The 14517-nt window shown below is 36.4% G+C and overlaps 1 protein-coding gene across 2 annotated transcripts in view; it reads left to right on the forward strand.

Moving 5' to 3' along the window:
• The window catches only part of NUP107 (nucleoporin 107), a 31458-nt gene that overhangs the window by 15279 nt on the left and 1662 nt on the right, over window positions 1-14517 (forward strand). For both annotated transcript variants that reach the window (XM_076332492.1, XM_076332499.1), the window contains exons 12-26: window positions 771-884; window positions 3078-3168; window positions 4328-4404; window positions 4946-5005; window positions 6426-6571; window positions 6679-6727; window positions 7866-7935; window positions 8392-8510; window positions 10168-10206; window positions 10570-10720; window positions 11750-11856; window positions 12839-12941; window positions 13120-13280; window positions 13528-13653; window positions 14401-14514. In XM_076332492.1, coding sequence (XP_076188607.1) covers window positions 771-884; window positions 3078-3168; window positions 4328-4404; window positions 4946-5005; window positions 6426-6571; window positions 6679-6727; window positions 7866-7935; window positions 8392-8510; window positions 10168-10206; window positions 10570-10720; window positions 11750-11856; window positions 12839-12941; window positions 13120-13280; window positions 13528-13653; window positions 14401-14514 — 1527 coding nt within the window. The remainder of the gene's footprint in view (window positions 1-770; window positions 885-3077; window positions 3169-4327; window positions 4405-4945; window positions 5006-6425; window positions 6572-6678; window positions 6728-7865; window positions 7936-8391; window positions 8511-10167; window positions 10207-10569; window positions 10721-11749; window positions 11857-12838; window positions 12942-13119; window positions 13281-13527; window positions 13654-14400; window positions 14515-14517) is intronic.

A 14517-nucleotide genomic window follows, 5' to 3' on the forward strand; every position in this document is an offset into this window, starting at 1 on the left:
AGCAATCGCTTCCACACCCCCACCTCACCCCCCATCACAAGTACCTGTGGTCTGTTTGGTGAAGTAAATGGCTTTATTAGTACTGTTTATGTCTGAAACAAACTCATGTTCCTAACCAGAAAAGCTTATAAAACTGTTTGGAAGCCCTTGCAGATAAGGGTGTGCTGTCTTTATACAGTAATTAGTACAACGAAAGCAAGTCCTGATGGGATTCCTTGAGAGCTCCTACAGTAAAAGCTAATAGGAGGGAAGTCAAGAAGAGAAATGACTGTCCAGTAGAAGGAGGTAATGAACTCCCTCAGTGACAGCAAAGCAGTCGTAGAAGATTAATTCAATTGGGGAGTGATCTGAGGTATTGATTAGCTTGAGAAAATCTGTTTGGATTAAATAGAAGCAAGCACAGCTGTTGGGAAAAGCCTTTTCCGTTAGAAGGTGGAGGAGGAGAAACAGTCTGGTAGGTAGAGAGGCAGAAGGGGAGAGGATGTTTGAAGGTGAGAAGAGCTGGAAGATGAGAAGTTTGGGGCAAAAAAACAGGGTGGTGGAGTAAATAAAGAAATTGCAATGACTCCTTCTGATAAGAACGGTGACAGAAGAGGAATAGAAGAAATGAGAGAGGAAAGATGGCGAAGTATCATGCTAGATATTATGTGGGTTGTACAGATTGTTGTGCCAATGTGAAAAAGTGACTCCAAATTATAAAACAGGGCAGGAAATCATTGAAAGAGACAGAGAGGCATTGTGTGGATGGATGGTGACTTTCTTTCTTGCAGGATCCAGATGCTCCTATAAGACAGAAACTGCCACTTGATGATCTGGATCGAGAAGATGATGCAAGGTTATTGAAGTATCTCTTCACTCTCATCAGAGCAGGAATGACAGATGAGGTAAGCTGCAGAAAATTATAGTATCTTCTTGGTTAACTAGTTTATCTTATTTTAAATCTATATTTAAATCTATGTTAAAGCTGATGAAAAGCTGTGGACTAAAGTGTCTTTAAATTTGGCTTGTAGTGATTTAATTTCCAATTTATTATCAATACTGACAGTGATGGACTGCTAAATTATTATTTTAATGAAATCTTGCATTTAGTTAAGTAATTTTGGGTGTGGAATAGATGTTATGAAAAAAACATTGTATCTTTAGGTTTTTTGGTTGTTTGACAATAATTTTTTACTGTAGTGGCTTGATATTAGATACTGCCAGACAAACACACAGAATATTTCCAAGAACTTCCTAATTGCATCTCTGATAATCAGTGGATTATCATACAGGCTTCCTTCTAGATATATTAGAGTGGAACTCACTTGCAATTTTAACTAGAGAGAGAGGTTTGAGGTATGCTTTCCTTAGAAATAACATGAAATTAAGCAAACTTTACTTGCTCTGCTCCTCTAACGTTCCCTTGAGTATATGATCTGAGTGGACTTGAGGGAAAGAGTCAGGGCTATTTTTTTTTACCTTGTACAAACCACTGCAAAGTGGCACATTTGGAGATGTGTGCCAGGACTGAGAACTGGGGGCCAGTGCACAAGCTCCATAGGCTAGTACTGCCATCGGAAGAAATTTGGTTATTTACACTGGTTACTCTCATTAGTTAAAATAACTTTTTCTTGCTTCCTACCTTTAGTTTTCTTACCTTTATTTTTCAGCAAGGTCTTCAGCAGTGAAAACTCTGCTAGACTTTATCTAAGTATTCTAGAAAGCACATTATTATTCTCCATTAACTCTTTCACTGTAAGTCTGCTTGTTCCCCTACCTTAGAGAGAATATATGATGTATATACTTTGCATTAATCTTTAGCTGAGTAACATCCAGGCAATTTCGGTCCTAAAGCTGTTCTGAATAACGATTCCCAGTTGAGAAGTGGCTTTCATAATTTAATCATGTAAATACTTCTGTTGTGGTGTTGTCTAAAGGCCTCAGCTGGAAACTGATGCCCTTATACTAGGCTTTATGTATGTATAATGATATTTGAGTAAGGACGAGGGGGACACGACTTGAGATTCTTGTGCCCAAGACCTTAGACTTAGGAATATGGTTACTTGCTAGTATTCTGTTCCACTGTGGTGCACATCTATTCATTTTCTGATAGTATGGGCACATGAGCATGTTGCTGCAGGGCAATATGAATATGAATTTGTAGCATCAGTTGTTCTGCAGTCGCTGTTATGTCCCTACTGTCTGATAAGCATGAAGTGGGTTATTCACTACTGAAAGAGTAAGTTAAAATACTTAGAATTTACTCTGAATTAAGAATGAACCTGTCTTCATTTACCGTACAATAGGTAATACACAGCAGGTAAGCTAGAACAACTTGCCTGTCTGTTCTTTAAATTTACTGTTTGTCACCATTCCCAAAATGGTTGAATGTCTGCAGCCTTCCAGTGTGAAAAGAACAGAATTTGGCTAAACAAACCAAGACTGCATATTGCAATTTCTCTCACTGTTCATACTGTTTTGTCAGTCCTGGAACAGTACCAGTCAGACTAATTAGATAATCTGTCGCTGACTTTTTTTTTTTTTAGTGGTGTAGGATTGGAAGAATTGTAGGCAATCTTCTTTTTGTACAGCTTCTGTTCTACTTTCCATGCTATTCAGAATAGCTTTGAATTAAACCTGTTTGTGCTAGTGTATAGACTACTGAATATCATTATGGGAAAGGTGGGATTGCTGTTTTTACAAGTGCATGAGGGGTTTGGAAGGCTAAGTCAACTGGAAAAGTAGATGACTGTGAAGAGATGGATTATACATCTAAGCAACAAGACGACACCTTAAACTAAACATATCAGAAGGATGCGTAACAGCTGTTAAAGCTAGCAAAGATGAGACTGTAGCATATTTCTCACATTGCTATAACTGACTGAAAAACGAAAATGTTTAAGTGAAAAAAACACTGACATTTTATTTACTTTGAAATCTTTCGGTTGTTTTGAGTTTAAGGTTCTTTGTGCTTATTTTTTTGCATAGTAGAATCTCTACACAAATTAACTATTTTAATAATGTTCACATTTTTAAAGGAGAAGCTAGTGGTTTTCCTATCTTGAAGCCTGTTGCTGAGAAAATCCATTCTTTTTCAGGCACAGCGCTTATGCAAACGATGTGGTCAGGCCTGGAGAGCTGCAACTTTGGAAGGATGGAAATTGTATCATGATCCTAACATAAATGGAGGTATCTACTTCAAAGTGCATTTGAGACAGATGTACAAATAGGGCAGAGGGCTTTCTCTTAATATTTGTCTGTGGCAAAGATAAATCTCTCATCTTAAGAGCCTTTTTTGTATCCATGTCTGTTGAATGCGTAAAAACTAACATGAAATTACTTCAGTTGACGGTATGAGTTCACTGAATCCACTTAACATGCTAAAGTCACTTTCTTTTTGACAATCAAGCATAATCACTAGGGAATAGATGTCTCGGAGTTCTGGACAGACCTTTTCCACCTCCATATAATATTTCGGTCTGCATTTTCTCAACATCTGACTTGTGCCACCTAGCAAACATTTTGTTGCTTACAGACTCAAAGTTGGACTCTATATCCAGCTTCAGAAAGGTATAGTAGGACTAGAGTTCAGCAAACGTAAATGCAGGAAAAAAAGATGCTTTTAAATATTTGAAAATTGTTAAATTACCTTTCTCCTTGGTTCTGGGGTTCCTTGCACACGGTCCTATTTATAACAGTACATTTCTTCTCTTTATGCTCAGGACATTTGCAGGGTCTAGCAAAGAATTTAAGAACGTGTCTAAGTGTTGTGCGTAGCCGGGTCTGGAAGGCATAATGCTTTTCCCACTTTTCAAATCCTGATAGCCTGTTACTTTTATCTGCATGCTTCACCAGTGTCCTAGCCTTGTTTTGAGTGTACCTACCTAGCCTGCTGTTATATGGGTTTTCATTCCATGATGCATGCCCTCATGCAGATGCATGCAGAATAGCAGCATTGAAGTAGTGACGTTTTTTAGAAGTTTGTATTCCGTAAGATATAAAAATTCCTTTTCTCCTTAACTTTTTGTTTTCCAAATGTAAATATTGTAGATATGTTATGGTCAAAAACATTATTTTCTTCAAAGCTAGATAGCAGCTAAGCTTTCAAAATACTGTAACTTTAAGATGTGCATTTACCAAACTTCCCAGAAAAGCCACCTTGCAGTCCAGTCAAAAGCATAAATGCTTTGGGAACAGTTCCAAAGGGATTGAAATTGGGTTAGTAACAGAAAATAGGCTTTACCTTGTTACTGGTTTCTCTTTTTTTAATAGCACCTTTTTCTTTTCTTTTTTTTTTCCTCCTTTCTCCCACCCTTTTTTTTTTTTTATTATTATCCTTTGCATGTAGGAAAAGAGCTGGAGCCTGTTCAAGGGAATCCATACAGGTGCATTTGGAAAGTAAGTTGTTGGCGTATGGCTGAAGAGGTAAGATAATGCTGATTTACTTGATATTAATATATAAATTTGAACTTTTCTGAACTCTGTAACATAATTTTAAGTAAATGTACCCCCTCTGTGTTTGCTGCCTATAGGATTTGCAATTAATGTTTCTAAAAGGTCTTCTGAAATAACGTATTTACATCTTGTAGTGAGAAATCTACATAATCAGCACCAATTTTTCAGGCTTAGGAAATGTCTGACTTTTTTTTATTTGGTTGAAAGTGAAACTGCTGACACTAACTTTGACTTTCATCTTGACTTAATTGAATGGGAAGGGAAAAACGTTGCTTTCTTTCCAGGTCAGTATAAACTTGTCAGATAAGTTACAAGGGGATACCAGTGAAGGGGAAGTCACTTGCTATTCTTATTTTGGCTCCTGATGTGTCCTGTGATTTTTTTCCAGCTTTTCTTGGAAATTGTTAGATGGAACATTTTGTAATGGATTAATCTCTAACAAAATGTAAAGTGACTAGAAAACTTATGTGCTTTGTAATTAGAAGTTATATTTTCCTACTGTTTATTTTAGGAGCAGTTTAATAGATATGAGAGAGCAATCTATGCGGCACTGAGTGGAAACCTCAAACAGGTATGGCAAGCCTCCTATTTAAGTGGTGTTTGGTAGCTGTGCATTTTCTTTCTCATATGTGACAGTGATATTATCAGAAATACTACAATTACTGCTTATTGTACTTTTAAAGATCTAGTAAACAGGACAATAGCAAACTTCGCTGCTTTAGTAGACATGTTCTTTGTAGGATTGACGTGCCTTAATTAAATATACAGTAGACTTGTCTCAGTATTATTCTTGCTGACTTTCAGTACAAATGGTTCTAATGTTGTTTTTTTAGTTCTTTTCTAGTTTAGTATTATTTAAGGGCTTATATAGTCACTTTCCTGCTCATGCACAGTATTCTTATAGACAAGTTGGTGAGATTATTCTGTACCCAGATTTCATTATCAATAGGTTTTATACTCTGCACGATGCTCACTTTCATCTTTAAGTAGTTCTCTCTTTTTTTATTCGTTTTAATCCTGCAGATGTTTTTATACTCTCCCACTGCTAACTAGTGATTTTTAGATTTTTTTATTATTATTTTTAAGAACAACGAGGAACATTGCAGACTATGATAAAAGTTTCTGTGCTGTTATATTAATCAGTGGTAAGCTCCTACTTGAGGAGCTTGATTTCTCGCTGCCCCCCCCCCCCAATCTTGGTATGATGTAGTAGAAATAAAGATAATTCAGAAAATAAAAAGAGAGGGAATAGGGAACGTTTTCAGGTTTTATTCATTGAAATTTAAAATTAGTTCTGTTACAGGAAAAAAGGCATTGTAAAATTACACAGACACAGAACAGAAGATACTTAGCATCTTGTGACAGAGCAGAGAGACATTTAATGAAATTAATTTTCGGTAATTTCAGTAAAATTCAGTAATTTTAAAATTACTGTAAGAGAGAAGTGTTTCATGAAATGCAGTATTTTCTCTGGAACTTGTCCCAGGGTATCACTGCTGAAAGAGCCTAGCAAGATTCAGAGAAGAACTGGATATAAAATTCTTTGTATCACCACAGCAGCAGTACTCCCTTCCTCCTACCCTTCACTGCTCACTACTGCACTGTGACTTGTGCAACCATGACATAAACCAGTAAGGCAAAGTGATCCTGCTTGAAAAATGATCGGGCAGAAAAGTGGGTAGTCTTCATCTGGATTGGTTTTCTGAGGTGGTACACAAGAGGGGGAATGTTGTCAGAGTGGTGCTGCTTCTGGAGGGAGGATAGGATGATTTCTGTTGACTACCTTTGATATAAAATAATCGGGGAACTAGAGCATTATTCAGTGAAAGGATTTTTTGTATCCTGCTTTGATGAAGGAAAGGATGCTGTTCAAGATGGTTATTAGTCTGCTTTGGTGCCTGGAAATCTGATCCTAAATTACAGTTGCTCTGTTCAGATTCTGATAGTCCTCCATCTCTTGGTAATCTTTGCTCTGTTTTTTTAATACGTAGCTTCTTCCAGTTTGCGATACCTGGGAAGATACTGTTTGGGCATATTTCAGGGTCATGGTGGACACTCTTGTTGAGCAGGAAATACGAACCTCAGTAATAACTGCAGAGGAGGTGGAAGAGCTCCCTAGAGATTATTTAGAAACAAAGTAAGTTTTAAGTAAAAATTATGCTCCTATACTCAACAAAGGATCCTGTATGATCTGTTTGGAAAATTCAAGGTAACTTTTTTGCCTTTTCTCTCCTACTTTTGAAGCTGGACTTCAGAAAAAGTTTTTGAAGAACTTCAGGCAACAGACAAAAAGGTACATATTAATTACAGTGTTTCTCCTCACTGTTTACCATTTTTAACTATTCACGAGGTTCTACTTTTACTACACTATTTAACAAAATGCTCAAATACGCACAGTGACTGATTTATTGTAGGTTTTCTACTTCTGTAATGTGTAATATCTCAATTCAAATAGATTTTTCTATATGCTGCCGCTTTTTAATGATGAAGAAGATACAGGTTTTGTCTTGCCCCATATCTGCCAAAGTAGCTGGGTGTGCTAAAGAAATAGCTGACTGTCAAGTGTTGTCAGACATACAAAGCAGACAGAGTAAATCACCTATTTAACACTTTGATAAAATGTGCAAAGATTGATTATGTGCCGTTTTCTTTATAGGAGGTTTCGGTTTTCTTTATAGGAGGTTTGTGTGCATATTTCAAAACAAACCTTTCAGAATTTAAAAGCATATTTGCTTAAACAGACTGTGTTTCTTTGTTACTTTTAACACCCAGGATACTTAGTTCATTTAAGATGAAATGTATAACTTACATGTTAATTTTGTAAAGATTAAACTGAAATGACACTTTTATTTGATGGAACAGACATACAGCATGTATCACATTGCAAAGACAGACATGTTGAAAGCTTACAGTCTGATGCAGTCAGCCACAGATACACCCAGCTGCCTTTGCCTTTCTAGTGCAATCCTCACCATGTAGCAACTTTACAGGTGCATTTAAATTGTATTTCATGCATTAATTCCTCTACCGGAAAAAAAAAATCTCTTCCTCCTCAAGTAAGTTTCACATGCCTTTTCTCTAAGGATTTATACACATTGTTGCTTCTTCTGTGACTTTGTAGAATCTATTCTCTGTAACATTGTTACTTATTCTCCTCTTCAGAGCAAAAAGCCCTTAGTCTTGGATCTCTTCCATGAAAGTATTAACTCCACAGATCTATATTCTGGTTCTTTCTTTCAGTTTGTCAATACTCTTGTAACTTGACATTGAGGTAGCAAGTGCCTTTTCTCCTGCTCTTTATGCAGAATACCCTTTGAGATAGGAAAGCTTTTTTCCTTAAGGAACCTTTGCTTTATTTATAAGTTTGCTTTCTTTATACGTTATGCTGTAAGATTTTATTGAAAGATTGAACTTTCTTTTTCTCTCCCCAGAGGGTTATAGAGGAGAATCAAGAACACTATCACGTGATTCAGAAATTCATTATACTCGGAGATGTGGATGGTGAGTTTTTCTCTAAGTGATTTTTAAATGTCAACTGACTACATTATTTCTAGTGACCTTTCCAGAAACTTATATGTGAATGGATTTTAGAAGCACACAGTAGGCAAACTCCACCTAAAAGCTAAGCTGCTTCTTTAATCAAGAACTGTAGGGACTTTCTGCAGTTTGACATACAAGGTAGTTTTCAAAGAAGTCATGAAATCATGTAAATGTGTCAGACACATGAAATCATGTAAATGTGAGACTATTGCTGTAACTTTTTCTGAGAAATGACAAAATACATACAGCAGATATTTAAGCCAAACAGCTAAATCTTTGCAAAACTGTTGGTGTTCTGTTTTGTTGGGCTTTTGAGGCTAAATTACATTTGCTGAATACATGCATAATTTTGAAATATGTCTTAGGTGTGTTTTCCCCGTGATATGGCTGATATCGACATTTCCTTGGTGGCTATAGGTTTGATGGAAGAATTCAGCAGGTGGCTTTCCAAAGACAGAAGCGTGCTCCCAGGACATCTCCTTCGTTTCATGACGCATCTTATTCTGTTTTTCCGCACTTTGGGTCTGCAGACTAAGGTAAGTTCACTTTGATTTGTTGTCACAGCAATAACTAGTCTTTGAAGTAGAAATGCTTGTGTGTAAATATATAAACTACGTACAATGATGGTAAATTACTGCCAGGCTCATGAGGAGCTGCATGCTTAAAGAGTGTATTTGTTGATCTTGGCGCCTAAGTACAACGGTCAAATTTAGAAAAGAGCATCCTGCTCCCCTCTGGTTCAGCTTGAAAATTATTTTTTGAGGATGATGGATTCTACTCATAAACCCTTTATTGAGAAGGACCTGACTCAAACTTCAGTATTAGGTTTATCCATAGCAGCCAAGATGCTTTGAATATAACCTGATCTTATACACAGTCCTTTGAATTGTACCTATTGCTATTGTTTTTGCTTGAGGTAATTGGTACTAGCTGAAACTTTCATATTTTCTCAAAACATATACTAAGTATAGCCTACTAGCTACCTAGCCTATTTATGCTAAATACACAGATGGGTCACATAGCTGCAATTACTCTTTTCTGAGGCAATTGCAAGTAATTAGAAGCTCTCCTTTTCTACTACTTTAAAATTTAGAAGCGTTCATGTATCAAATAAGTTTCTGAATGTAACCTATTTTGGCAAAAGACAGGTGTGTTTTCATTAGATGGTTTAAATACAGCTCTGAGTTATTATGTTTTTTCATGCCTCTAATCATTGCTTCATTCCCTTGTGGAAATTTATTTTGAAGTCAGTTAACATTTAACTAATTAAAAGGAACTTGTGTGTGTGTGCATGCGCGCGTGCGTGTATACATACACATTTTTTAGCCAGACTCAAAATTTGGTAGAGTAGGTCTTTAAGCTAAAGTATGGTAGAACTAGTCATTAGCATACGTTTAACAGAGGGGACAAAAAAGGTGCAATTTCCTACATAAATTCCATTGTGGGATAGTGAGTAACTGTTGATTACTGCCTCTACAATTTTGGAGTAGGTGAATTTACTGAACGATTACTCAATCAACCCTCAGTAGACCTCAGAGGAAAGAGGCAGTTGTGCAGGCTTTTATGGTGTTCCTTATTTGATGTTTGAGTACAATTCATATAGGTATATGCTTAGATGAAGATCTCTAATTTCATTTACACATATAAAACTAAAATTATAGTTCTTCACAGTAACAAACACTTGAGTCTTAGCTAAAGCAGTCTCAGGTGCTCGGACTATACTTTGATGTTTAGTATAGGCTATTACGGATGAGCCAGGTGATATTTATACCCTGTACATAGGTACATTAGAATTTTCTGTAATACAACAGTGCATGTAGCACACTGCAATAGTCATCTATTCGCCTGACATTTTATTTATTAATAAAAATAATTATGGTAAAATGGAAATATTTGAAAAACAGCTTAAAAAGTAACTTTCCAGTTAGACCAAAAAATGTTATCCAGTTGCTGAAGAAGAAAATCCTTGGAACACTAAATCTTTGAATCAGAAGACACATTTTTTTAATCACTCTCCAAGAGAAACAGTTCTTCCAGCTGAGCCTGTTTGAATGCGTAGATTACTGAAGCAGGGATAAGCAAATAACCTTGTGTCTATGTAATAGTGGTAGCCTGTAAAGTATCTTTTTTTTTTTTTTTTTTTTTGCCACATTATCTGATTTTAAAATTGGATTTGTATTTGTTTGCAATAAGGAGGAAGTTTCTGTTGAAGTCCTGAAGACCTACATTCAGGTAAGCTTTCAAAAATACAGTTTGCTTTCTCTGATGTAATTTAGGCGTAAAGGGGGAAGAAAAGCAGACTTAAGGTTACAGGATGGAAAGAGCTATGATGCAGTTAATGCTCTCTTCTCAAGAGATACATGGAAGCTTGCCTAATATGCAGAGTTTCTGTCAGCAGTGCGTAAAAGAGACAGTTTTATTGATCCTTGTTAGAAGCTGAGAAGTGGAATCTTCCTGTATCAGAAGAAAATAATCAGATTTCGTTACACATTTATGTTTTTACATAAAACATGTTTTTATGCAAGTGTAAACACATAAGTGTTTACACAGAGGAATATAGTATGTTTTTCTAAATATTTGCTTCTTATTCTGCAGCGGATGATATCTGAGAAGCACACAGATTTAATAGCCTTTTATGTTAGCCACTTGCCCCCAGAGCTAGCTGTTGCTCAGTATGCTTTATTTCTCGAAGATGTTACTGAAAGTGATCAACGCCACCACTGCCTTGAATTAGCAAAAGATGCGGGTGAGAGATGCTGATATTCAAATTATCATTTTATATCCTGGGTTATTTTGTCTTTCAGTAGTTTTTAATGCAAGACCTAGCTATGAAGATTATATTGTTTCCTTCCTGTGTCTCTTCATTTTTCAATTAAATAAAATAAATTTGCTGATCACTTCTTCAAGTAGGTATATTGCGGTTTTCAACTAACCTGGAATTGCAATTCTTTTTCTGAATTAAACTAAATACCACTTTTGCTTCTGGATTATGTCCAAACACAGCAGGAAGTAAATGCCAGCTGCCTGTCTCAAATATACGCTCTGAAGCTTGACATGATCGTATTATTTCAGAAAACTAATTATACAAATACGTACCTGTTTGTGGATTTAGGAAGGTTATGAGTATCTTAAGTTTTTTGTCCTGTTTATAGTGCTCTTTCTTAGCCGTGGTGGGCTGCTTGCATTAATTGTAAGCTTCCTTCCAGGCCTATACATCAAACTAAAAGGGACTACAGTGAAGCAGCCCACTGTCCATTGTTTGACAATGCCTCTGTGCCACTCAAAAATCACAAATAGATTTACTGCAGAATTCAGTGTCTAGCTTTTCTTCAATCATTTTTTAGCCATTTTCTTTTAAAAACTTGGGTAAGGTTTCAAAAATAGAACGTCCTGCTTCAACATCTGTAAAAGAACTATTCTGAGCTTTTCCTGGTACATTCCTGTCAAATCATAGTCTTGCCATCAGAATTGTAGGAGTCAGTGGTCTTCGCAAATGTATCTACATGCTGGTCCCCAGCACAGACTGAAAAAACTTGTTAGTTGTCTTATCCTTTTTCCCATGTTTGATGTTCTCTGTTACCTCAAATATCATTCTTCTAAAATATCTGCAATAAATTATGTATCTCAAAAGCTTATAATTTAGTCTGAGAATGTGAGTGTGAACAGACTGATAAGAATTACTAGTAAGGAATAAGACCAACAACTGGAGCCTGAAATTAATTTTGTGGCAAGTTTGAATTCATGATTGCTGTTACACGGTTCTCTCTTAACCTAGGTCTAGATGTTGCAACCATAACAAAAACTGTTGTTGAAAACATCCGCAAGAAGGATGCTGGTGAATTCAGTCACCATGACCATATGTTAGATACAGGCACAACGGAGGTGAGTATACTTTGTAGGGCAGATACTCCAGTTCGCAATCAACTACAGTGTCTTTCACCATAGATGATCCGTGTTTCTCTTTCAACGGTGGTGGAAATTGCCTTGAAAAAGCCTGTGAGGGAAATGCACTTTCCATGTGATCAAGTGAGGAGTTGAATTGCACGAATTCATAACTTCTGATTCTACATCTTCTTGATCTTCTGGGCTGTGGTGTATGCATGCTCAGCAGCATGTCTGTATGCAAACAATAAGTGAAGATAAAGCCCATGAAATGACTGTAACAAAATACGTTGTAGCTGAGAGTAGGATATTATTGTAGCTTCTAAGAATTATGAGGATTAATACTTTGGATCTCAGATGCACCTTATTACGTGCTCAAGTGACATATTCTAGCTACACAGACATTGCCTTTACTGACAGTTTCCTTGTCATGGCTATTGAGTGTTGGTTGCATCCAACTTAGTACTTTGGTGACAGTGAGGTACTGTTAATAGCTTGCATTCAAAGCACTGTTTAGAAAGCAACTGATAGTTTGCAAACTTGTGGCAATTTTTTTGCTGTTCGGTACAAAGTTTAAACTCTCTAAGCCAAATAGGTGGTTTATCTAATGCAAGAGTTGGAAAACTGTGGCTGCAGGCTGATAGCACCCCTTGTAGCAAGGGCTCCATAAGCATAATGTTTGTACAGTGTGTTCATATTAAAGCTTGAGAAAGATGCATGGTAATCCATAAAAATTTTTGAGAGCTGATGCTCATCCATTAGTCCGAATATCTTGGAAATACTTAGGAATGGATTTTTGAATGATTCTAGATTGCAGAGATTGTTTTCTAAGCTTTTGATACTAAAGTTGTGAATAAAGCGATCCTTGTTAGTATGTCATAATGCTATCCAAAGATCTCTAGAAACTTGTGTATTTCATTGACGAGATTTAATGTGTCTGTATGCTTGAAATGTTAGTGAATCTATATGTTGGTTTTTACAGGCAGATCGGCTGAAAATAGATGTAATTGACTGGCTCGTATTTGATCCTGCACAGAGGGCAGAAGCACTTAAGCAAAGCAATGCAATCATGAGGAAGTTCTTGGGTACTAAACTTCACAAATACTGTAGACTCTTTAAATGTTGTTTTTGTTCTCATTGGCTCTTGGCGCTACACTTGATATAACTTTGAATCTAGTCTACTAAAAAGCATGGGTTTGTCAGTTTGTAAAAATGAAGTATGGAAATTGCAAAGCTGTTGATACTCAGTTCACATTCTCATAGCATCCAAGAAACATGAAGCTGCAAAAGATGTGTTTGTGAAGATTCCCCAAGACTCTATAGCAGAGATATATAACCAATGGGAAGAACAGGGAATGGATACTCCACTTCCAGCTGAAGATGACAATGCTATAAGGGAACACTTATGTATTCGGGCATATTTGGTGAGTTTCAAATGTGCTGTATTCCAAGTTATTACTTAGAAATAATGGTGGCCTTGCCTTGGTGGTGAAATGTTAAGCTTTGTCCATTTGATTTTAACTTCTCATTCCTGGATGCACTATAGCTGAGAGTTTACGAAACAGTGAGGTTCTCTTTATACTTTTGGCTTTTGTGCGTTTAATGACATTCTTGTAATTATATAAATAAATGAGTGAAAAATGTCAAAAAGCTGTTTCCAATGCAATCCAGGAAGCCCACGAAACCTTCAATGAATGGTTTAAACACATGAACTCAGCTCCGCAGAAGCCTTCTTTGTTACCACAAGCAAGTTTCACTGAAAAAGTGGCCCATGAACATAAAGAAAAGAAGTATGAGGTAGGTAAAAGTTCAAGTTGTTATTTACTATAAACACTTACGTTCTTGCATAGGAGGCAGTCTTAGTTTAATGAAACAGAGTAGAAGTCTGCTAATTCATATTGCTAAAGAACTCTATTATAAATTATTCTATTTTTATGTTGAAAAGAGGGAGTATGAGATAGACTAGTAATGCCACTGCACAATAAATTCTCATGCTTTATTCTTATATGACTCAGCTTTACGTATAATATTGTACACTGTAATTGTAAATATTCATTATATTGTGTTGATTGTCAGTGGTGGTAATAAATCTGAGTACTCAATTTTGCTATTAACTCTTCCCTGGAAATGGAGGCTGAAGGCTGTCTTGTGTTCTTGTATTTGTCACATTTTCTTCTCCAAAAGATGCTGCAGTTCTGTTTGTTTTGCCAAAAGTTCTTTTTGTATGTCTGGACAGTATGAATACGCTGTATTCAGTTTATACAAGTATTTGTTTTATAAGCATGGCAGAGTAAGTTGTTTAAAATTATCTTCCCCTAGTGGGTTCGACTGCTTCTGAACAACCTGTCTGACTCTCTGGACAGGGAATTAAGCAAGGATGGAAATAGCTGTTAGCAGCAGGCTTTTAGGTTTTGGCAATTGGCTGAAGATTCTAATTTGAATTACAGCTGCGCTGGCTGTTGCATGCTAGGTGAAGAGTCTGTGTTAAAATAGCCTTGGAAATGATCCTGTTCTGCAGTAGTTTATTTTTTGTTTCTTTGCCAGATGGACTATGGTATTTGGAAAGGCCTCTTGGATGCTCTTACAGCTGATGTGAAAGAGAAAATGTACAATGTGTTGCTGTTTGTTGATGGAGGATGGATGGTTGATGTTAGAGAGGTA

Source organism: Aptenodytes patagonicus, chromosome 1 (assembly GCF_965638725.1).
Source record: "Aptenodytes patagonicus chromosome 1, bAptPat1.pri.cur, whole genome shotgun sequence".
NCBI lineage: Eukaryota > Metazoa > Chordata > Aves > Sphenisciformes > Spheniscidae > Aptenodytes > Aptenodytes patagonicus.